This window comes from Prunus avium, chromosome 7, assembly GCF_965620075.1.
Source record: "Prunus avium chromosome 7, drPruAviu1.hap1.1, whole genome shotgun sequence".
NCBI lineage: Eukaryota > Viridiplantae > Streptophyta > Magnoliopsida > Rosales > Rosaceae > Prunus > Prunus avium.
In genome coordinates this window covers 34,218,881-34,243,914 of record NC_142290.1, presented here as the reverse complement: position 1 = coordinate 34,243,914, position 25,034 = coordinate 34,218,881, and the positions used below count along the sequence as shown (strand labels likewise).

Sequence of the window (25,034 nt, the reverse complement as noted above, 5' to 3'; positions counted from 1 at the left end):
TTTGGAATGGTAAATGGGTGGTGATGGAATCGCAAAGCGACATTATTGTTTGAGGGGCAAATCAGTAAATTGGCTTCTCAATCGATAATATTTGTCCGGCACATTTGGGCCCAATTTCAAATTGGGCGAGTTGATTGGACCCATTCGCAAATAAATGTCGGGCCAAGTTTCCATTGTGGCCGTTGAGCCTTGGGTCAAGAAACTAATCCAGATGATGAAGCATCTTTGGGGGTGGTGGGTGGAGTATTGATAAGGGGATTGTAGAGAAAGAGTGGCCCAGCAGTGTGTCCTGTGCTGACATTTCGGCTCTTGCTGCCAGAGACTCTCCACAACCCAAGCCTAAATTCACATATGCTGACTATAACTTGTCGATGCATGTTGCAGTCTGTATGGGGTCCAAACTGGGAAGTTCCACAATACCTAAACAAGAGCTTAGGAATTTTCCGTAGTCATTGAATTTGTATTGATTTGCTCTACTTTTTTGGTCTATGCAAATTTAGCTTAGTGTTTGTAAACTCCCTAGTATGTAGGAATTTCACCTCATGAAAAACTTATTCTTTAAGTTTATTTACTGAAAGAAAAATCTAGTAAGATACTGTGATGGATTATTCTGTGTTTGCCACTCAATACCCAGCTTTCTTTGAGGGATGGGTGTGTTCCCGTTATCGTTCATGTTGAAGAAAATTGGTTATATATATATAGTTAATATAGAAAACAGAGGCTGAAAAAGGTTTCGTATTGTATCGATATTGTTTGTATTGGTGTACATAGTTATATATACAGGCCTGGAGAGAACTTTACATGGAAACTAATAATGTAGAATGCATTAAAAATAGCAGTACATATATGCAAATAATAATTTCAGATTTGGTTAGTAACAAACCAATTCTACATACTCATACGACAATATCAAGCTTGCGTAACAAGGAATGGATAGAAACAAAATATAAACTTCTTCAAAATTATTCCAATTTTTGCCTCCCTTCAAAATTATTACAGTCTTCCCATGCATTTATTAACACGTAAACGTAAAGAATCAAACATTTTGTCAAGGTAATCCAGAATTTTAGGGGGGACCATGTAATCCCGAAATTTAGGGGGATCTCGGGAGCAGGTAATCTATATATATAAAGCAAAAGGCAGAGAATGGTGAAACATTCAAAATACCAGAGAATGCTCTTGGTTAATGCAAACATTAAGGGCCAATTTGGCATTGCTGTGCTGTGAAAATAATCGCTGTCAGATTTGCTGTGAGAGAAATCAGCTGTAAGATAAAGCAGTTTGGCGTTTGGTAAACTTTTTGTTAGAAGTATTGTTGGTACTGATTCCAGCATAATTAGAAAAAAAAATTGCAGCATAATTATTAAACCCAGCGCCTCTTCGAAACTGATTCCTGCATAATCAGAAAATGAAAGCACCTCATTAGCTGCTTTCCCTTATAGCTTTCTCTCACAGCAATTTTTAACAATAAGTGATTTTCTCATAGTTTACCAAACGGGCTGGGCTTCCCAAGATTTTTTAAAAATCACTTATCACCCCAAATAAGCAATGCCAAACGGGCACTAAGAATTGAAATTATTAATTAAATGAGGATAATATGGTAAATTCATACCTTTTCATATTAAAAAAATTTTAAAATTAAAAGAAAATTCAGACAATGGATCCTCTTTTTATAGAACACAACTACCCATTGTCTTTTTTAAATTCTAAAATAAATTTAATTTGTTTTAAAAAAAGCTTGTCGCAGGCGCGCGGGCGGAGATACTAGTAGTAATAAAAAGTATAATACAGGATTCAAATCAGATGATGACATGGACAACATCCTCTCTCCTATGAATTCCATAAGCCGTTGATAGGTAGGGGAAATTACAAGAAGTATGGCATGAGTCAAGATGAGGAAGAAAAAGCAGCCAATCCCACAAGCCGTAATGGCAAGTCCCGGAGAATGACATAATACTGCATATGTCCCTGTAATGAATGCAACCACCATAAAAATTAAAGCCAACATAGTGATATACAACACCACGTCAAACGCTGCAGAAATCCCTTTTCGCTTTGTGCGCATCGATACATAAAGGTGCATCAAGACAGAGAAATTGGACATACACAAGGCGAGTGTGTCTGTTATAACAAAGGCCCTAAAAGCTGCATTTCCTGATAGAACTGCAAAACCCTGCTCTGGTCCTTTCTCACCTTGGTAACCACCAGGGATGGTGAAACCTGCTGCGAATGTTACAGTTGCTATGAGGGCAGCAACTACCAGATGGGCTTCCCTAACATTCTTCGTTTTATCAGTGTCTTCACCACCTTTGTTTTCCTTCAATTTCCGATGGCCACCATAACTTTTCCTTAGAATTCGATGGCTTGATTCTGCACCATTCTTTTTCAAAGCTTGTTCCAGATATATCTGTGTTGAAATTTGAAGGTGTATTTTCTATATGAAGAAACAAAGTACAAAGATAGCTCATATATATGAGCGTGGGAAGAAGAGAAAAACAAGGAACAAAAAAACAATCTTCCTTCCTTGATTTACGCCTAACAACTAAAGCAAGGGCAGCAACTAGACTAACAACTAAAGCAAGGTCAGCAATCCCTTGAATTAGTGAGAATGACAGTCGTACTCAAGTTGTTAGACAGCACCCCATGCACACACCCATGCTACTTACCAGCTAGATAAATGATAGATAACATAGACTAGATCTTCTTCCAATACTCCCCCTCAAGCTGGATCAAACGGGTCGATTGATCCAAGCTTGGACAAGAGGTGATGGAACGTAGCAAACGACAATCCCTTTGTGAAGATATCGGCAAGTTGATCATGACTACGAATGAAGTGTGTATCAATCACCTTGGACTGCACTTGATTTCGAACATAGTGGCAGTCAACTTCAATGTGTTTAGTTCGCTCATGGAAGACAGGATTTGATGCTATGTGCATCGCAGCTTGATTATCACAGTAGAGAGACATAGGTTGCTGATGAGGAAACCCCAAGTCCAATAACAGATTTTTGAGCCAAATAAGTTCACAAGCAGTCGAAGCCATAGCACGGTATTCTGCTTCTGCACTAGAGCGTGCAACCACGCTTTGTTTCTTGCTCTTCCAGGTAACTAGGTTACCTCCTACGAAGGTGTAGAAGCCAGTGATAGACTTGCGATCGAGAGCGTTCCCCGCCCAATCTGCATCTGTATATCCTGAGATATGAGTGTGATTATTGTTGCGCATGAGAATTCCTCTACCAATGGAGCCCTTCAGATATCGAAGCACACGATGAACAATCTTCATGTGGTCCATGCTTGGAGCATGCATAAACTGGCTAATAAGACTCACGGCATATGCTATATCAGGGCGAGTGATAGTGAGATAAATGAGTTTGCCGACCAATCTTTGATAGTACTCTATATTGGGAATGAGATCACCGTGAGATTGCAGCTTCAAGTTACTATTCAAAGGTGTGCGAGCAGGTTTACAATCTGTCATGTTGGCCTCACGAAGGAGATCAATAACATACTTGCGCTGATTTAGAAAACAGCCCTTGTGAGAGTATGCCATTTCGATCCCTAGAAAATATTTAAGAATGCCGAGATCTTTGATAGCAAACTTGTGATTGAGATATTGTTTCAGAGCACTAATCTCTGACATATTATCACCTGTCACAATGAGATCATCAACGTAAATAAGCACCACAAGTTTACCCGATGTGCTTGAACGCACAAATAAGGAAGAATCAGCATTGCTCCGACAGAAACCAACTCTTTCTAGAACATGACTGAGCTTGGCATACCATGCACGTGGACTTTGCTTGAGACCATAAATGGATTTATGAAGTTTGCACACCATTTCTGGATTGTTTGATTGAGGATGACCTGGAGGCAATTTCATGAAAACTTCTTCTTCAAGCTCACCATGCAGAAAAGCATTTTTAACATCCATTTGAAAAAGAGGCCATGCATTGTTAATGGCAACAGATAACAGCACCCTCACAGTGTTCATCTTTGCCACGGGAGCAAATGTCTCTTTGTAATCCACGCCATAGGTTTGTGTAAATCCTCGAGCAACCAAACGAGCCTTGTTCCTTTCAATCGTGCCATCTGAATGGAACTTGGTCTTGTATACCCAACGACTTCCCACAGCCTTCTTTCCTTTGGGAAGTTTCACTATAGTCCAGGTGTTGTTTTCATGAAGAGCTTGAAGCTCTTCTGCCATAGCAGCTCTCCACTCACTGTGTAGATTAGCTTCTTGAAAGCTTTGTGGTTCATAAGTTTTAGTAATTGCACAGAGGAATGTAGCAAAGGAGGATGAAACCTTGCTGTAATTAATAGCAGAAGTCAAGGGATACCTGGCATTGTAAGTTACATAATCATGTAACTTGGATGGAAGTTTCCTCTCACGGGGAGGATTTCGACGAACTGTGGGAGATTGAGTTGCTGGCAATTGAGCAGTTTCTTGGTTGGAAGGACTACTTGAGGGTTCTGATGAGATAGGTTCTTCAAGGACCACAGGTGGAGAATTCTGCAGATTTCGAGAATCAACCTCATTCAATATCTGGTCCCTTGAAATATATGTTGTATCCTCTTCACTTGGATATGGTATTGGGAATAAATCAAGCAAATTCTCCCCCTCTCTAGAATAGTCCAGAGGTTGAGTAAAGTACGGCATGGTTTCTTCAAACTTCACATCTCTTGAAACAACTATTTTCCTAGTTGTTGGATTGTAGCATTTGTAACCCTTTTGAGTGGATGAATAGCCTAGGAAAACACATTTGGCAGCCCTTGGATCTAGTTTGTCACGATTTGGTGCTTGAATGTGAACGAAGCATGTACATCCAAAAACTCTCAAATGGGATAAATTGATCTGTCTATCTTTCAAGATCTCATAAGGTGATTTAAAGTTCAATATCTTACTAGGCAATCTATTGATGAGATATGCAGCAGTAAGAACACCTTGGGACCAAAACTTTTTAGGCACATTCGAGTGAAACATAAGAGCTCTAGTTTTTTCAAGTAGATCTCTATTCTTCCTTTCTGCTACCCCGTTTTGTTGAGGTGTTCCAACACAACTAGTTTGATGTAATATACCATGTGTGCTTAGATAGTGAGACATGTTATGTGACATATATTCAGAGCCATTATCTGATCGTAAGACATGAATATTTGAAGCAAATTGTGTGTTTACAAGTCTATGAAAATCTTGAAAAACTTCCAGCACTTCACTTTTAAATTTCAAAAGATACAACCAAGTGATCCTTGTGAAATCATCCACAAAAGTTACAAAATATTTGTATCCGTCAAAGGACTCAAGGACTGGTCCCCAAACATCGGAATGCACGATTTCAAAAGGATTACTAGCCCTAGACAAGGAGGAAGTGAAAGGTAATCTAGTGGACTTAGAGAAGTGACAAACATCACAGGAACTTGTAACTTTGCACAGGTTTGGAAACAAAAAAGACAGAACTTTATCAGAAGGATGTGCAAGTCTTTGGTGCCAAAGTTGTTGTTCTTGAACCAGGCTTGAAGCGACTTGGAAGACCTTGGGAATTTGGACATGCTTGGAAAGATAGTAGAGGCCATTTAACAAAAAACCTTCACCAATCGTCTTCTTGGTGGTGATATCCTGAAAAACCACAGTTTTTGGGGAAAAAATGACAAGACAGTTCAATGAGTTTGTGATTTTTCCAACAGATAAGAGCTGAAAAGGGAATGAGGGAACATAAAGAGCCTCAGACTCGACATTACTAGAAATCAAATGTGTTTTCCCTCTCCCTACAACCATAGCACCCTTGCCATTAGCAACTGACACTTGAGATGGACATGAGAGTTTTTCAAAATTATGCAGATTTGTAGACTTGTTAGTCATATGATCAGTAGCTCCTGAATCTATAATCCAATAATCATGCACATTACCTACTTTGAGAGCAGTTGAAAAAGAATGTAAGATACCTGGAATATCTTGTTGTGTCACACCTTCATTTTCAGCCAAAAAACCAGCAAATTGTCCAAGTAGAGCAACTTGTTTGTTGTCATCTTGACTAGTTGATCCTTCATTGTTTTCATGACCTTGTTTCTTGTGGAGGAAGGCAGCAAATTCATTTATCAGGGTAGCTGGATTGGAGGTGAACTTTTGTGCTCCCTCAGAATGTGTGGTGGCGGTATGATTTGCCTTGTAGGATGAGTTGTGTGAACCCTTAGGGAAACCCTTGTTGTTGTCCCTAGAAAACTTGGGCCTTAGTTCAGGGTGAAGAATCCAGCAATGATCACGTGTATGTCCACTAGTATCACAGTAGCTACATTTCACAATAGGTTTCTTTCCTTTGTAGCCCCTCTCTTCACTAGTTCTGTGGTTAGAGAGATATACCCTAGCTTCTGGTATATTTGCCTTTAATTCCACAGTCATGATTTTTCTGCGAGTTTCTTCCCTTTGAACCGTGGCACACACACTTGAGAAGGAAGGAAGATCAGGATTCATGAGGACATGACTCCTGAGATCTTCGTATTCAGGACTTAAACTCGCAAGAAGTTGAAATATTTTGTCTTCCTCAGCTCTCTTGGTCAGCACAGCAGCTGAAATGGTGTGTGGCCGATAGACATTCAACTCGTTCCACATGGTGGTTAACTTCCCAAGGTGCTGCACAAATGAGTTTCCTTCCTGTTGTAGACCAGCAATATCCTTTTTTAACTGGAACACTCGAGCTGCATTATTATGATTCCCATACATTTCTTTGAGATTTTTCCAAAGGATGCAGGAGGATTCAGCATAGCTGAAAATTTCTGCAATCTTTCGATCCATAGAATTGAGTAACCATGACATGACCAACTGGTCCTTGCACAACCAATCATTGTAATCTGATGAGGACACATCAGGCGCTGGAATAACACCATTAACATAACCAAGTTTCGATCGTCCTCCCAAGGCAAGAGTGACTGCTCTTTCCCAGGGAAGATAATTGAATTCATTTAGTAAGACAGAACTGAGACGTTGATTTGGGTTGACATCAACATCTAAATGAAGTGAAGATGGCGCAGCATGTGAGCTAATTTCTTTGCCATGCACTGAACTCTCTTCAGCCATGATACAGAATCAGAAAGAAATAAAAAACAAATCTCTCAAGAAACTATTCAGAAGCAGGTCGATTAGGATCACTGCTCTGATACCATGTTGAAATTTGAAGGTGTATTTTCTATATGAAGAAACAAAGTACAAAGATAGCTCATATATATGAGCGTGGGAAGAAGAGAAAAACAAGGAACAAAAAAACAATCTTCCTTCCTTGATTTACGCCTAACAACTAAAGCAAGGGCAGCAACTAGACTAACAACTAAAGCAAGGTCAGCAATCCCTTGAATTAGTGAGAATGACAGTCGTACTCAAGTTGTTAGACAGCACCCCATGCACACACCCATGCTACTTACCAGCTAGATAAATGATAGATAACATAGACTAGATCTTCTTCCAATAATCTGCAACACAGACCATCAATGTAGAGTTGCAAATTTTTAGTTGAGTCTCCGACACAAATTCTCACTTAACGAGGGATTATTAAGTTATCTAGATAAAAGTTCATACCTCATTTCTTGAATCATCAGCTATAATGACATCAAGAGCGTTCATGTTTTCCTTATTGAATGCCATCTTATCAACTCTAGCATCACCAATGAAACGAGTCCCGAGAGAAACATCAAGTAGATGGAGGGGTGTGTTGCCGTCAACGTCCTTGGCATTTAGGAGGATGTTGCTAAGCCATGGATCCTTTAGAACAAACGTCGTGATTCGTGATTGATGTTTCTCCAAAGCATAATGAAGAGCATTTCGACGTCTTTGGTCGACCAGTTCACAACAATCAGGACAATGAGAAATAAGTTCTTTCATTACGCCTACATGGCCTCTAGAGGCTGCGATGTGAAGAGCGGTCTTCTTATCAGTTTTGTCAACAATGTAGGCAGAGGATCTATGAGCTTGCAGTAGTTGTTTTACAATTGAAGTACAACCAGAGAGTGCAGCGTAGTGAAGTGGGGTCCACTCTTGTTCGTCTGCTGCTATCGCCAAATCCTTTTTCTTCTCTAGTATTTCTTTGGTCATTTCTAAAAATAAAAAACGAAATAAAAATAAATACAAACTGGATTAGGCAACCGAACAAAGATGAACCGAGAGAGACATTGTAACAACCGAACCAACGTCATTGGTGAGACGTCTTTTGGGATTGACCCATCCATAGGTTTTACTAACCGTGGTCGGTTCACCATTGGCTTGATTCAGTTAGCGTTAGAAATATCCAACCAAAAAGGAAAGTGAATAAAAAACAACGTATAATTGTAAAGTGAATCAAAAAGGAAAAGAAAATGTAAGTTTATATACTTTTATCACCGTAAATCACTGCAGCATGCAAAGCCGTTCTTCCATTGGGGCCTTGGTAATTTGGATCCTTGCAAGTGCTAAGTATTTGAGAGAACAAAACACCATATTTCCTCTCGGCAGCCAAATAAAGTGGAGTCTCCCCAGCATCATTAGCAGAGTAGGAAAATTCAGGGTCTTCTCTGGTCAGTATCTCCACCACACGAAAGTGATTAAATCGCACTGCAAAGTGCAAGGCTGTGTCCTTCTCCTTATTGGTTTCCCTTATGAGCGTCTGCCAGGCTTCTACTGATGATGAGGGCCCATTCTCAAGGTCTTCACGACGACCAGCTTTTGCAGTTTCGATAAGACGTTCAACTATATCAGCCCGCCCATGTCTGGCCGCAATGTGTAAGGCAGTCTCGCCAATCTCGTTCTCCTGCGATAGCAGTGCTGGACACATTTGAAGGATTTTATCCACAACGCTGGGTGGCTTCAGCTCTTCTTCTTCTGGTTCGACGTAATTTGGGCTGCTTGCAAAAGCTACATAAATATGGAGGACTGTGTTCTTGGTTGGAGTCAATATTTGGTCAAGATGGTATCCCCTAAGGACATCAGTTTTGCCTTTTTTTGCAGCGTTGAAAGCATCAAGATCCATGCCCCTGATTAAAACTGTGTTGTCAGTTGCAGCTTCCTGATCAACGGCATTGGCCGATGCTAATGGAGTACTACTCTCAGTCTGATCGGTCGAATGATCCATTTTGGTTTTTTCCTTTACGCACAAGTCAAAAAGTGAGCTTTTGGCGAATGGAAGTATCGGATACTCTAAACCAACGGCCCTTTTTGAGTGGATGTTGGGATATTAATCAGAAGATGAGATGAGTGGATGAAAGACTGGGTTTAATGAATTAACAGATGAGATTGAGAGGGTGAAGAGTGAAGAAGAAGAGGGGAAAAAGGTCAAATTATATATAGAGCGTCTTACAAAGAGAGGTCATCAAACCAAGCACAGGTTCGTTGACTTATTCAAATCCTAGTTTTGCCGTGGAGGTTCTATTATCCAATTGGTTCCCTTTTAATTAAAAGTGCATCTTGCTTGGTTGGATCTCCGAAGGACCCGCCAAAAGTAACATAATTTATTGCACGAAATGAATTAACAATGGTAACTTGGTAAGCAAGCAATATCACCTTTTATAATTTATAGTTGACTAAAAGGGAATGCATTTGATATTCCGCATACCAACCACACCGAACCGATTATTCGATTTGATTTGATTAAGTCAGTAATTCTTTGAGTTCACAATTTTTTCGACCCAGTCCAAACTGAAAACAATGATTAAAAGAGTGAGTTATAATGCTAAGCAAGCAAGCAAGCTTGCATTTCTCAAGTTGTACGTAGTTGACTATAACGCTGAGTCGTCCCATTTGCGCTCTAGAAAAGAATCACAAAGTCGTTTAAGAAACATAATTTCTTATTGCACGAAATGAAAGCAAGCAAGTTCGCATTTCTTAACTCTTAGTCCCGTTCGCATATAAAAAAAAAACAAAAATCTCTTAGTCCCATTTGCCAATCCAAAAAATTTCATTGAATTGCAAATTAGTTTCTTGAAGATTCCTTTGGGTTTTTTCTTTTAATTTTTATAATTTACTTTATTTATTAAAATACTAAAAACTTATATGGGTTAAAATGAGGTGCCAATACTAGCTCAATTGTGAAATTTTATGTATTATAATATATGTTTTTCCATGTCTTAGAACTTACAAGGGGTTAGAAAAGGAGCAAATCAGTCAAGGCCACTTTATGGACTTGGTGTGAGCTCCGTCCGTTAATCAAATAGTCTGTCATTGACGCCGATCTCGGGAACGGAGATGCTGAAAGCGATGGCGAGACAGTGGCTTGGTCAAGGCATCAGCAAGTTGGTCAGTGGTGGAAACGTAGGAAACATGGAGCAGACCACGAGCAACACGATCACGAACAAATTGAAGATCAATTTCAATATTTGAGCATTGAGAAGTTTAATTGAGCATGGTGGTATCAGCTACTATGATATATTTCATCTCTTACTCAAGAATTTCACTGTTGGTAGGTGTTTCTGTTAATAGTAATTAGTAACGTAGTGGACAAATTACTTGTGCGAGATATTTAACATATATTTGTGTGGTGTGCGGTCTTCAACTTACAGTATGCTTAATCGGTTATAAATAGTTTGTGTGGTCAGAAAATATAGTCGAACACATGAACTGTGAGATCCCACATCGACCAACGGAGAGTGGGTGATGTGCCTTATATGTACACACCCGCATCCATATAGCACGAGGCCTTTTGGGAGCTCACTGGCTTCGGAGTCGTAGGAACTCTGAAGTTAAGCGAGTTTGGGGCTAGAGCAATCCCAGGATGGGTGACCCACTGGGAAGTTGGTCGTGAGCTCCTAGAAACAAAACCGTGAGGGCCAGAGAGGGGGGGCCCAAAGCGGACAATATCGTGCTACGGTAGAGCCGATCCGGGATGTGACATGAACAATTCATTCAGTTTAGTAGAAGCAGAGAAACAATATTTATGTTAAGTACTTACTAAACAGCTTTTAGAAGAAACTAGATTTCCACCATGTAGTGATTTAGAAAATAGGCTTAATTAAATTTAATTAATCCCTATACTACATTTTTAAATTTTAGTGTTGTCATCATTCAATCCAAAAGAATTAGCTATTTTAGTTGATAAATTGGTCACAAGCAATTGAAATAAAAAGATAAACTTAAGTAAGTGACAAACCAATTCTAAATGCACAAATTCATACGACAATATCAAGCTTATACAATACACATCAAGGCACAAACTTACAACCACCTTTAAACTCTCGTAACTATAGACTACAAACTTACACCCTGTTGTGAAAAATGGACAAACACTTTCACTCACTCCCCTAATGATCTTGTTGTTGATGGACTTTGTGACACACACAATGATGGATGAATCACACACACACACACTTGAGACAACAACCAAGCACAAAGTGACACAAGAATTTATAGAGGTTCAGCAATTGCCTACATCCTCTTGGTGATCCCCTTGAGAAATTCACTTCATGAAAGAATAAGTTACAACTTTGGTTTTACACAGAAAAACCCCCTTAGAACTCTATTCTCTCCCCTAGCTCTCTTTTCTCTCACACCCTTGCTCAACACTTTGATGCACTTGTGAACACTCTCACAACCCTTGGTGTTTCCCTCCTTGGTGTCTAGACTCTCAAGACCCCAACTCAGCTCCTAACTTGAACTGATTGCTCTCCCTCACGTTCTCCCTTGGTGAGTTAACCTCCTTTGAACACAATAGCTTCCAGCTACTTGACCACCTTGAGATTAACCACACTTTTTTTCTGCTTCAGCCACTTCCTCTTATTCAACTTGTTTTCTCCCTTGTGTTATCTTACTTCATCCCATTACCTACACAAGCCAATGGACACAAGATAAGGCACCATCTTGTCATCCACGTTCCTTCCTTTAGTCTCCCACTTAGACTAAAGATCAGATCATGCAAGTAAACAACTCCCACTTCAGCCACCTTCCACTACACCAGAAAATTGAGAGTGAATCTTTCAAAGCAAGACAAACAATTGGCAATGAGTGCTCTCCCAACTATCCAGCAGGTAGTCAACCCTCTTTTACCTCAGAAGTGACCCACTAAGCCTCTGAAATCTTGTGGAAAGCGATAGCCCTCGAAAACACAGTTGAAAACACGTAAGAAAACGTCACAGCACGATTTGGGCGACCGGTCGCCAGGAACTGGCGACCGGTCGCTTTTGGGCAGAGTCGAAACACATTGAATCTGTGCTAGGGCGACCGGTCGCAAATAGCTGGCGACCGGTCGCTCGTCATTTTCGATTCAGACATTGAACCTGCTTCAAAACGACCGGTCGCCCAAACCTTGCGACCGGTCGCTGCCTCCATCACTTGCAACCTTAATGTGAGTCAAATTTCCAACAATCTCCACCTTGGCGAACCATTAATCACCCCGTGAACCATTGTTGACTTCTAGAACCTCTTCAACCTCTTAGAAACCGTTCTAGTAATTTCCAAGAGCTCCACCATGGCAATACACCTCTTGCCTCAATGCACCTTTGGTGGAAGGTGCTCCACCCAAGCCTAAACTTGAGTAACATGGACCTCTTGTGCAGAAAAGAGTTCCCCCTTGCCAAATTCATTGCTCCTTGCCTCCTTGGAACCTTGAATCTTGGACTTCCCTTGATATGCAAACCACATACCAAACCTTTGTTCACTAAATCCCCATTTAGCACCTCTTGCTCTTGGATTTAAGAACACATTTCTTTTCATCAATGCACTTCTCCAACTTTCCCGCTTCATGCTCCCTATAGCACTCCGAAATGTGGTTGGATCTTCTTGGTCCATCCATCCAAAACCTAGGGAAGGTTTGATGGATTCCTTGGGCCCGGACCTTGCAATTGATGATGACTCCACCTCAAGTAGAACCCCTTTGTGAGTTTGTTGTTGTTGCCCTCCTTCTTCAGCCCTTGTGTCAAGCTCCACCTCAAATGGAGTCCCTTCCATGACCACCTTGGCAAGAAGCTTCTCTTCAACAACATCCTCCCCATCATTTCTTATCTTGACTTCACTTTCTGCAGCTTTGAAATCAAGCACCTTTGATGATGAACCGTTAGTCATACAACCTTGACTAACCTTCCTTGCCCAACTTCTCTTGAGCACACTTGCAGCTACATTATGTTGGACCGGCTCCTTGACATTAAGACTTGTTGCTTGCTTTTCCTTGGTACAAATCTCTGCACCACTCAAAAGCTTGTATGTGTTGTTTGGTTGAATCTCCCCTCTCATAACCACCACAGAACCTTGTGTGACCATGAGCTTCCCTCCTTTGGCCTTGTAAGAACAACCTTCTCTATCCAAAGAACCAAGAGAGACTAGATTCGTTCTTAGTGCAGGTACAAACCTTACCTCACTAAGAGTCCAAACTTCACCACCTTGCAACTTGATCTTCACAGTCCCTATGCCCAAAACTTCACATGTAGTTTTGTCTCCCAACATAATCTTGCATGCATCCTTATCCTCATATGTGTCAAACATCAACTTATTTGCACACACATGATATGAGCACCCGGAATCTAAAATCCAACTTGAAGAAGAATTCTTACACGAAGAACTTGCCATGACTTCCCCGTTACTTTCATCCGTAACCGTCAAGAGTTCATCACATGTGTCCTCATCACACACGTGGGCTGAACTTCCAGCTTTCTTCATCTTGTTCAGCTTCTCCTTCCATACCGGACAATCTCGTCTCCAATGATCCATAGATCCACACTCGAAGCACCCTTCATTGTCCTTGGACTTAGTATTCCTTTTGCTGCCCTTGCCTTCTTGCTTGCTTGAACGACTCCTTGCGAACAAACCAGCATCTTGAGAGTTCTCCTCCGAACGTTGAGACATCCTGTGATGCGACATCACATCTTGCACCACCTCCTCAAAATTCAAAGTACTCTTCCCGAACATAAGTGTAGTTCGGAAATGCTTATAAGACGGAGGCAAGGATGTTAGTAACATGAGTGCCTTATCCTCCGTATTATACAACACATCCATTCTTTGCAAGTCAGCAACACATCTATTGAAGCTGCTCAAATGCTCCATTAGATTTCCTTCCTCCGCCATCCGAAGATTTAGGAGTTCCTCCTTGAGGAAGAGCTTGTTGGTCAGCGACTTCCCTGCAAACATCTCTTCGAGCTTCTCCCATGTTTGCTGCGCTGTGTCCTTCATCACGTTGATGAGCACCTCATCGGAGATGAAGTTCTCGATGGCTCCTCTAGCCAACTCATCTAGCACACCCCACTCCGCATCTGTCATGGTAACCGGCTTCTTCTCTTTGCCTTCCAAGACAACACTGAGATTTTGTTGTGTAAGGGCTGACTTCATCCTCCTTTGCCAAAGTGTGAAGTTCTCCTTCCCTGTGAAAGGCTTCAACTCCACCTTCATGCTGACAGATTGTGGTAGCCTCTGATGCATAGAGCTACTTCCACCTTCAGCTTCCTTGTCACTTGCCATCTTCAACACACTAGCAATTGCTGCTCCAACACAGCTCTGATACCACTTGTTGTGAAAAATGGACAAACACTTTCACTCACTCCCCTAATGATCTTGTTGTTGATGGACTTTGTGACACACACAATGATGGATGAATCACACACACACACACTTGAGACAACAACCAAGCACAAAGTGACACAAGAATTTATAGAGGTTCAGCAATTGCCTACATCCTCTTGGTGATCCCCTTGAGAAATTCACTTCATGAAAGAATAAGTTACAACTTTGGTTTTACACAGAAAAACCCCCTTAGAACTCTATTCTCTCCCCTAGCTCTCTTTTCTCTCACACCCTTGCTCAACACTTTGATGCACTTGTGAACACTCTCACAACCCTTGGTGTTTCCCTCCTTGGTGTCTAGACTCTCAAGACCCCAACTCAGCTCCTAACTTGAACTGATTGCTCTCCCTCACGTTCTCCCTTGGTGAGTTAACCTCCTTTGAACACAATAGCTTCCAGCTACTTGACCACCTTGAGATTAACCACACTTTTTTTCTGCTTCAGCCACTTCCTCTTATTCAACTTGTTTTCTCCCTTGTGTTATCTTACTTCATCCCATTACCTACACAAGCCAATGGACACAAGATAAGGCACCATCTTGTCATCCACGTTCCTTCCTTTAGTCTCCCACTTAGACTAAAGATCAGATCATGCAAGTAAACAACTCCCACTTCAGCCACCTTCCACTACACCAGAAAATTGAGAGTGAATCTTTCAAAGCAAGACAAACAATTGGCAATGAGTGCTCTCCCAACTATCCAGCAGGTAGTCAACCCTCTTTTACCTCAGAAGTGACCCACTAAGCCTCTGAAATCTTGTGGAAAGCGATAGCCCTCGAAAACACAGTTGAAAACACGTAAGAAAACGTCACAGCACGATTTGGGCGACCGGTCGCCAGGAACTGGCGACCGGTCGCTTTTGGGCAGAGTCGAAACACATTGAATCTGTGCTAGGGCGACCGGTCGCAAATAGCTGGCGACCGGTCGCTCGTCATTTTCGATTCAGACATTGAACCTGCTTCAAAACGACCGGTCGCCCAAACCTTGCGACCGGTCGCTGCCTCCATCACTTGCAACCTTAATGTGAGTCAAATTTCCAACACACCCAACTCAAAAAGAGTCTTTACACACAAAAGGAAATACATGAGTTGCTCTGCCACCTTGTCGTCACCAAGACAAACACAAGGCTATCATATTGAATATATAAAAAGATTTGAAAGCTTGAGTTTTTGATAGAACTGCATAACCGGGAGTTGGTCCATTACTTGGGGCCGTAACGTTTTGCCTTGATACGTTACTCGTGCCATTTCCCTGATCTGATGCTTGGTAATAACCACCAGGCATGGTGACACCTGCTGCGAATGCAACAGTTGCTACGAGTGTAGCCACTATCAGATGGGATTCTCTTATATTTTTATACGTTTCAGTGTCTTCGCCACCTTCGTTTTCCTTTAATTTCTGGCCATCATTATCATTTTCGCTTAGAATTCGATGGCCTGATGATGCACCATTCCTTTTCAACTCATTCGCGAGATATCCCTGCAACACAGACCAAAGAGTATAGTGGTGCAATTTTTCAGTTGTGTCTCCGACACAAATCATCACCTAACTAATAATTGAGGGCGAGGGACTATTAATTTAACCTAACCATAAGTACTTAAAAGAAAAAGACTACATGATACTTAACTGAAAAGGAATACCCAAAAGCTACGAAGACCGTATTCAAACCCTGTCAGTCTAAATTGTTATTTCTCTTTCAATTACAAAAGTGTATTGGAATAACCTGCGGTTCCAACATATCCGCAATAATACACGCAACGAGAGGTAGCTAGAATTTTTTTTTTCTTATGGAAATAATTTTTAAATTAGGGGATTAAGTTAAAAACTTCGTAGTAAATGATTTTATTATTTACTTTAAAATGAGGGGCCAATATATACTAGTTCAATTGTCTGTTATGAGAAAAAGAGCAAAAGGGTCAAGGCAACTTTAGACTTGGCTTGAGCTCCGTCCTTGAATCAAATAGTCTATCATCGTGCACAATTTTCTTTCGGTCTAAGAAAATGAGGGCTAAATTACTGCTCATCATTCCGACATGTGCTGTCACACACAAACAAACAAGTTTAATGAAATATCGTACCTTAAATGTTGAAGAATCTTTAGCTTCAATGACGTCGAGAGCGTTCATGTTTTCCTTATTGAATGCCATCTTATCAACCTTATCATAAACAATGAAAGGAGTCTCGGTGCAGAGAGGAGCATTAAGTAGATGGAGGGGTGTGTTGCCGTCAACATCCTTTGCATTTAAGAGGACGTTGCTAAGCCATGTATCCATCATAATAATATCTATAATTCGAGATTGACGCTTCTCCAGGGCATAATGAAGAGCATTTCGACGTCTTTGGTCGACCACTTCGCAACAATCAGGACAATAGGAAATAAGTTGCTTCATTACACGAACATGGCCTTTGGAGCCTGCAATGTGAAGAGCGGTCTTCTTATCAGCTTCGTCACGCATGTAGGCACTGCATTTATCAGCTTCTAGTAGTTGTGTGACAATTGAAGCACGATCATAGAATGCAGCGTAGTGAAGTGGGGTCCATCCTTTTTCGTCTGCTGCTATCGCCAAATCCTTTTTCTTGTTTAGTATTTCTTTGGTCATTTCTAAAAAGTATATATAAAAAGAATAATTAATCAATGCAAAACTAAAAACAGTGTATAATAATAATCTTATAAATATATACGTATACCCATGCTAGTTTGCTGGGAAAATGAATGAAAAAGGAGAAAGAATTAATTATGTAAGTTTATTATATTTATATATACCTACCTTCATCACCGTGAATCACTGCAGCATGCAAAGCGGTTCTACCAATGGGGCCTTGGTAAGTTGGATGCTTGCAAGTGCGAAGTATTTCGGAGAACAAAGCTTTGTATCTCCTCTCGGCAGCCAAATAAAGTGGAGTCTCCCCGGCAACATTAGGAGGGTAGGAAAAGTCAGGGTCTTCTCTGATCAATATCTCCACCACATCAAGGTGCTTAAACCGCACTGCCTCGTGCAAGGCTGTGTCCTTCTCCTTACTAAGTGTCCTTATGTAAATATTCCAGTAGGCTGCTTCTTCTTCTGATGATGATGATAAAGCGAAGGCGGCAGTCCCTTGCTCGAGGTCTTCACAACGACGAGCTTTTGCAGTTCGGATGAGAAGTTCAACTATGTCAGCACACCCATGTCTGGCCGCCATGTGCAAGGCAGTCTCACCGCTCTCGTTCTGCTGCCATAGCAGTGTCGGACAGACCTGAAGGATATCCTCCACGACCACAACGCTGGTTGGCTTGATCGGCGCTTCTTCTTTAGGTTTGACGAGCTTTGGGGTGATTGCATAAGCTATATAAACATGGAGGACTGTGTTACCGGTTGGAGTCAATATTTGGTTAAGATGCTGCGGATCGTGTCCCCTGAGGACTTCAGTTTTGCCTTCTTTTGCAGCGTTGAAAACATCTAGATCCATGCCCATTAAAATTGGGACGTCTGTTGCAGCAGCTTCATCAGTTTTGATGTCTGTTGCAGCAGCTTCCTGGTCAACGACTTCGACCGATGCTGACGGAGTCTGATCAGTCCAAGGGGTGCGATCCATGTGGTTCTTTTTGGTTGTGCGTAAGACAAGGTCAGATGAATGAATGAATGGATGAAAATTGGTTTTACACGGGTAAACTTATATAGATGGAAAGAGAAAAGAGAACAGGAAAAAGGAAGAAGAGTAGCGCAGAGAGATAGAATATTAAAATAAAGAAAAAGATCAGAATGTGTTTTCCATGCATGTCTTAGTACGTACGTAGGGCCTAGAGGTTAGAAAAAAGCTGAGAGCTTCATCATTCCTGACAAGAACAATCAACAAATAAACTTCCTCCTTTTTTTCCCTTTTTTAATTACATTCTGTTTCGCAGGCTGAAGCGACACAAAACTCTTAGGAAAACGGAGATGAGTGGCGGCGAGAGAAAGAATAAAGAAAAAGAAAAAGAGAAATTTATGTCTTAATTAGTACGTAGAGGTTAGAAAAAGAGTGAAGGGAGCCAAAGCTGAGAACTAATATTGTTCGTGACAAGAAGAACAATCAACAAACTAACTTTCTTTTCTTTTTTAATTTTATTCTGTTTTGCGGGCTGAAGCAACACAATGCTCGTAGGAAAAGAGAGAAGAGGAAGAAGAAGAGTGACGGAGAGAGAATAAAAAAAAGAAAGAAAAAGAAAACAAGAAAGCCATGTCTTAGTACGCAGAGGTTAGAAAAAGAGTGAAGGGAGCCTGCGGGCTAAAGCTGAGGGCTCAAACTGTTCGACATCATTATTCCTGAGAAGAACAATCAATCAATCAACAAACTAGCTTCCCCTTTTTTCTTTGTTAAAGTTCATTCTGTTATCGAAAATGATAAATGCAGTCCAATTTTTTTCTTTCTCATATTATTTTTGGTGTAGATATTGTTTTTTCTCCAAATTGAGCGTTGCTTCAGCCATTTATTTAATTATTCTTTATTCAAGTTTATTTTATACATACAGTTTGCTTATAATTCATTAAAAATATTTTGTGCTTCAAATGATGAACAATCGAACAGATGAACAATTCATTCAACTCGCGCAGATGCAGAAAGGATATTTATGTTATTTTACTAATTACTAAACAGCTATTAAAAGAAAGTAGATTTCCATTTAGTGAATTAGAACACTATTTTTAAATTTCAGTGTTTTCATAATTCATTCCAAAAGAATTAGCTATTTTAGTTGATAAATTGGTCACAAGCAATTGAAATAAAATGATAAACTTAAGTAACAAACCAATTCTAATGCACAAACTCATATGACAATATCAAGCTTTATACAGTACATTTCAACGTACAAACTTACAACCACCTTTAAACTCTTGTAATTATAGACTATAAACTTGCACCCAACTCAAAAAGAGTTGATACATACTAAGGAAAGAAATACATACGTTGCTCTCCCACCTTGTCGTCATCAAGTAGAAATAAAAAGCAGGAACTCCAAATCTGCAAAATGAAGACACGCAAAGCAAACAAAAGCAGCCACACAAATCCAGGAAAACCTACCAAGCAATACAAGCCATCCAAGAGCTAATAAAAGCCCAAGGGAGGGGATAGGGCAAGGAGAGGAGAGGAATGGACGAAGGTTGGAAGGGAAGGGAGGCCTGATGCTGCACCATTAATTTCATTTCAAAGCATTCATGAGACGCATCTGCAACACAGACCAAAGAGTATATTGGTGCAATTTTTCAGTTGAGTCTCCGACACAAATCATCACCAAACTAATTAATAATTGAGGGCGAGGCGAGGGATTATTAATTTAACCTAACCATAACTAGTACTTAAATGAAAAAGGATGCCAAAGTGACAGGGATGATATCCACATCCTCGTCATCAACAATGATGCCTCTCCTACGAATTGTCCAAGCCGTTGATGTTGAGAATGAGAACAAGAAAGCAAAGAACTCAAACGCAAGAACTGTTGGGAAAATGGCTCACCTAAGGATACAAGGTTGGTTTTGGCGCTGAAAGGAAGATTTTGAATCTGCCTAAAAGCGACCGGTCGCTAGGCATTTACGACCGGTCGTTTTGAAGCAGATTCGAAGTCTGGAGCAACATCAACGAGCGACCGGTCGCCAGTTCTTTGCGACCGGTCGCAGGAAGCTAGCGACCGGTCGCTTAGCATTTGCGACCGGTCGTTTAGAAGCAGATTCAAGGTCTGGAGGAAAAACCAAAAGCGACCGGTCGCCAGTTCCTGGCGACCGGTCGTCCCAGTCGTGCTGTGACGATTTCTTACGCGTTTTCAACAGTGTTTTCAATGGCTATCGCTTTCCACAAGATTTCAGAGGCTTAGTGGGTCACTTCTGAGTTAAATGAACGTTGACTACCTGCTGGATAGTTGGGAGAGCACTCATGGCTAATTGGTTATCTTATTTCAAAGATATCACTCTCCATTTTCTGGTGTAAGTGGGAGGTGGCTGAGTTGGATTCTATTTACCTACTTGATCTGACATTTAGTCTAAGTGGTGACTAAAGGGAAGAACGTGGAGGACAAGCTGATATCTTATCTCTTGTCTATTGGCTTGTGTAGGAAATGGGGTGAAGTAAGATAACACAAGAGGAGAAAACAAGTTGAATAATTGTAAGTGGAAGAAGCTGGTATTCCTAGTTGAGTTAGAGCTGAAGTTTTAGTTGTGTGTTCAGAAAAACTAAGGGGAGAGCAAGAGAGTTCTCTAAGTGTATCAAGGTGTTGAGCAAGGGTGTGAGAGAAACAGATTGTGAGGGTAGTGTTCTAAGGGGGTTTCCTTTGTAAACCAAAGTTGTAACCTATCTTCATTAGTGAAATTTCTCAAGGTGATCATCAAAGAGGATGTAGGCAATTTGCTGAACCTCTATAAACACTTGTGTCATTTGTGCTTGGTTAATTTCTGAGTGTGTGTGTAAGACTCATCCATCATTGAGTTCTTTGTCCAAAGTCCATCAACAACAAGATCTTAAAAGGGCAGTGAGTTAGTCATTAATTCTCAACAAGTGGTATCAGAGCTGTGTTTGGCAGCTGGAGCTAGTTCTTCTCTTGGAGTGCTAGTGTGTTGAAGATGGCAAGTGACATGGAAGCTGAGAGTGGTAGCAGTTCACAGCATATGAAGCCACCACAGGCAGCAAGTATGAAGGTGGAGTTAAAGCCTTTCACAGGGAAGGAGAACTTCACTCTTTGGCAACGAAGGATGAAGTCAGCTCTTACACAACAACAGCTCCATGTAGTGTTGGTTGGCAAGGAGAAGAAGCCAGCAAGCATGACGGATGATGAGTGGGGAGTTCTTGACGAGTTAGCCAGAGGAGCTATCGAAAACTATCTCTCCGATGAGGTGCTCATCAACGTGATAAAGGATACAGCGAAGCAAACATGGGAGAAGCTCGAAGAGATGTTTGCAGGGAAATCGTTGTCCAACAAACTCTTCCTCAAGGAAGAACTCCTGAATCTTAAGATGGAGGAGGGAGGAAATCTAATGGAACATCTAAGTAGTTTCAATAGATGTGTTGCTGACTTGCAGAGAATGGATGTGAATTATAGTCCGGAGGATAAGGCTCTCATGTTGTTGACATCCTTACCTTCGTCCTATAAACACTTCCGAACCACTCTTATGTTCGGAAAGGTTACTCTTGATTTTGAGCCTGTGGTGCAAGACATCATGACACACCATAGGATGACTCAACGTTCGGGAGAAAACTCTCAAGGTGAAGGTCTAGTTGCAAAGACCGGAGAGAGAGGTCGTTCAAAGAGGCGTGAAGGCAAGAAAGGCAATAGAGGAAGGTCCAAATCCAAGGCGAAAGATGGTTGTTTCGAGTGTGGGTCAAAGGAGCATTGGAAAAAGAATTGCCCCATATGGAAGGAGAAGAAGAACAAAGGGAAGAATGCAGCAAACACAGCGGAGGATGTCACGGAAAGTGATGGTGAGCTTTTGTGTGTTAATAGCAATGTTAAAACAAATGCATTGGCTAATTCTTCAAGGTGTTCCTCTTCCGATTGGATTTTGGATTCCGGATGCTCATATCATATGTGCTCAAACAAGGAGTGGTTTGACACGTATGAGAAAGAAGATAGCAGTGAAGTGATGATGGGGGATGGCTCAATGTGTAGAGTCAAAGGAACCGGTACAATCAAGGTAAAGATGCATGATGGGGCTGTTAGGACGCTTGGAATGGTAAGGCACATTCCAAAGTTGCGTAAGAATCTCATTTCCCTTGGAACTCTTGATAAGAATGGTTATTCATTCAAAGCAAATGGAGGGAAACTCATAGTCTCAAAAGGTTCACTTGTGATTATGAAGGGTGAGATTCAACCTAATTGTCTATATAGGTTGTGTGGTACAACAATCATAGGTGGAGCAGCTGTATCTACAAGCAAGGACTCGGAAGATGAAACTCAGCTTTGGCATTTGAGGCTAGGGCACATGAGTGAGAGGGGCATGCAGGAACTACACAACAGAAAATTGTTGAAAGGTGTTCAAAGTTGCAAGCTTGAGTTCTGTAGATTTTGTACCATGGGAAAGCAATCAAAAATAGCTTTCAAGCAGCGAAACAAAGAGGAAGAAAGCACGGGTGTGCTAGATTATATTCACACGGATGTATGGGGGCCATCACCGGTTAAATCGAAGGGTGGAGCTCGCTATTTTGTGACTTTCTTGGATGATTTTTCCAGGAAGGTTTGGGTCTACTTCATGAAGGAGAAATCTGAGGTCTTCACCAAATTCAAAGAGTGGAAGGCGGAAGTAGAGAACCTAACCGGAAGAAAGATCAAGATCCTAAAGAGTGACAATGGTGGTGAATATAAGGACAGCAAGTTCCTTGAGTTTTGCAAAAGTGAAGGCATTAAGAGGCACTTTACCGTGAAGAAGACACCCCAACAAAATGGAGCTGCGGAGAGGATGAACCGAACTCTCATGGAGCGTGAGAGATGTATGAGAATTCATGCAGGGTTGCCCGAATCTTTTTGGGCAGAAACGGTTAACCACGCTGCCTATTTGGTTAACCGATCGCCTTCAAGAAATCTTGAGTTCAAGTGTGCAGAGGAGGTATGGTCTAAAAGGTCAATCGATTATTCGAATCTTAAGGTGTTTGGGTGCAGTGCATATGCACTTATTCCTAGTGATGAAAGATCCAAGTTGAAGCCAAAGTCTCTTGAATGTATTTTCATTGGATTTGAGAGTGGTGTGAAGGGCTACAAGCTGTGGGATCCAGTGAACCACAAGAAGATACTCAGCAGAAATGTTGTGTTTGATGAGAAGACCATACCTATGAACAAAGTCAAGAATTCAGAGGCAAAGGAGGATGTTGTTGAGAAAGAAACAACCTTTGAAGTTCCACTCAAGAAGGTGTCAAGAAAGACTACTCAGAAACAGCCAACTGAAGACGTTCAGGAGGAGGTGGAGTCCGACATTGAAGAGGAAGAAGCTGGGCAGCATCAACAACACACTCAAGAAGAAGAAGAGGCTCAAGAACAGGTGGAGCCATCATCTATAGCTCGGTCCAGGCCCAAGAGAACCATCAAACCACCTCAAAGGTTTGGATGGGAGATGGATGCAGTTCACTATGCCCTAAATGCTAGTGAAGAAGAACCAACCACGTTCCAAGAAGCTGTTGAGAACAAGGAACGGGAAAGTTGGATGGAAGCTATGATGCAAGAGATGGAATCTCTACACCAAAACTCAGTTTGGGAGTTAGTTCCTAAACCCAAAGGTCGCAAGGTTATTGGCTGCAAATGGGTGTTTAGGAAGAAAGAAGAAATGCATGAGAAGGGTGCCACCTTATTCAAAGCTCGGTTGGTGGCAAAAGGATTCTTGCAAAAGGAGGGAGTTGATTATGATGAAATCTTCTCTCCGGTGGTGAAACATACTTCTATACGACTACTACTCTCCATAGTAGCACAAGAGGACATGGAGGTGGAGCAAATGGATGTGAAGACTGCTTTCCTTCATGGTGAATTGGAGGAAGACATCTACATGAGCCAACCTCAAGGGTTCATTGAAGCAGGGAAGGAAAATCTGGTTTGCAGGTTGAAGAAGTCTTTGTATGGACTGAAGCAATCTCCAAGGCAGTGGAACAAGTGCTTCGATTCTTACATGATGAAGATTGGGTATAGAAGATGTGAATCTGATTGTTGTGTGTACTCTCATGCATTCAAGGATGGTAACTTCATCCTTTTGCTTCTTTATGTTGATGACATGCTAATTGCATGTAAGGACATGTCAAAAATCCAGAATTTGAAGACATTACTTGGAAGGGAGTTTGACATGAAGGATCTTGGTGCTGCACAAAAGATCCTAGGAATGGAGATAAGGAGAGACAGAAAGGAAGGCAAGTTGTGGCTGTCACAAAGCAAGTATATTTCCAAGGTACTTGAAAGGTTTAATATGATGGATTGCAAACCGGTGTCTACTCCTTTGGCGGAGCATTTTAAGTTAAGTGCAAAAGAATGTCCTTCTACGAATGTGGAGAAGGAGGAAATGAGTAAAGTTCCATATGCAAGCTTGGTAGGGTGTCTCATGTATGCAATGGTGTGCACACGCCCCGACTTAGCCCAAGCCGTTAGTGTGGTGTCAAGGTATATGGCGAATCCTGGAAGGCAACATTGGACAGCAGCAAAATGGATTCTCAGGTACTTGAAGGGCACCAAAAGGCTTGGGATATTGTTTGAAAGACAACAAGGAAAGGCATGTGTGTCGGGGTATGTAGATTCTGATTATGCAGGAGATCTAGACAAGAGGAGATCCACCACAGGATATGTCTTCACTTGTGGTGGAGGACCGATTAGTTGGAGAGCAGTGTTACAATCGGTTAGTGCCTTGTCTACTACGGAAGCGGAGTATATGGCTTTAACGGAAGCTTCAAAAGAAGCGGTATGGCTGAAGAGATTGGCAAAGGAATTCGGGATAGCTCAAGACTTGGTGGTGATTCTAAGTGACAGTCAAAGTGCTATTTGCTTAGTGAAGAATCAAGTGTTCCATGGGAGGTCCAAACACATTGATGTGAGATACCACCGGATAAGGGATTGGGTGAATGATGGAGACATCACA

The 25,034-nt window shown here is 41.3% G+C and overlaps 2 protein-coding genes across 2 annotated transcripts; both read right to left on the bottom strand.

Moving 5' to 3' along the window:
* Positions 1-194: 194 nt before the first annotated feature.
* LOC110748874 (protein ACCELERATED CELL DEATH 6-like) lies at positions 195-8,990 on the bottom strand. The gene is made up of 4 exons (XM_088244693.1): positions 8,351-8,990; positions 7,562-8,076; positions 1,790-2,407; positions 195-401 (listed from the first exon to the last, which is right to left on the bottom strand). Exons 1-4 carry the CDS (start codon positions 8,982-8,984, stop codon positions 195-197), a joined length of 1,974 nt encoding a protein of 657 aa, XP_088100819.1. The 5' UTR covers positions 8,985-8,990.
* A 6,550-nt stretch (positions 8,991-15,540) lies between these two features.
* On the bottom strand, positions 15,541-18,092 carry LOC110748873 (protein ACCELERATED CELL DEATH 6-like). Its single transcript, XM_021948843.2, has 3 exons — positions 17,259-18,092; positions 16,569-17,092; positions 15,541-15,969 (listed from the first exon to the last, which is right to left on the bottom strand). The coding sequence occupies exons 1-3, from the start codon at positions 18,061-18,063 to the stop codon at positions 15,598-15,600; spliced, it is 1,701 nt and encodes a 566-aa protein (XP_021804535.1). The 5' UTR covers positions 18,064-18,092; the 3' UTR covers positions 15,541-15,597.
* Between the last annotated feature and the right edge of the window lie 6,942 nt (positions 18,093-25,034).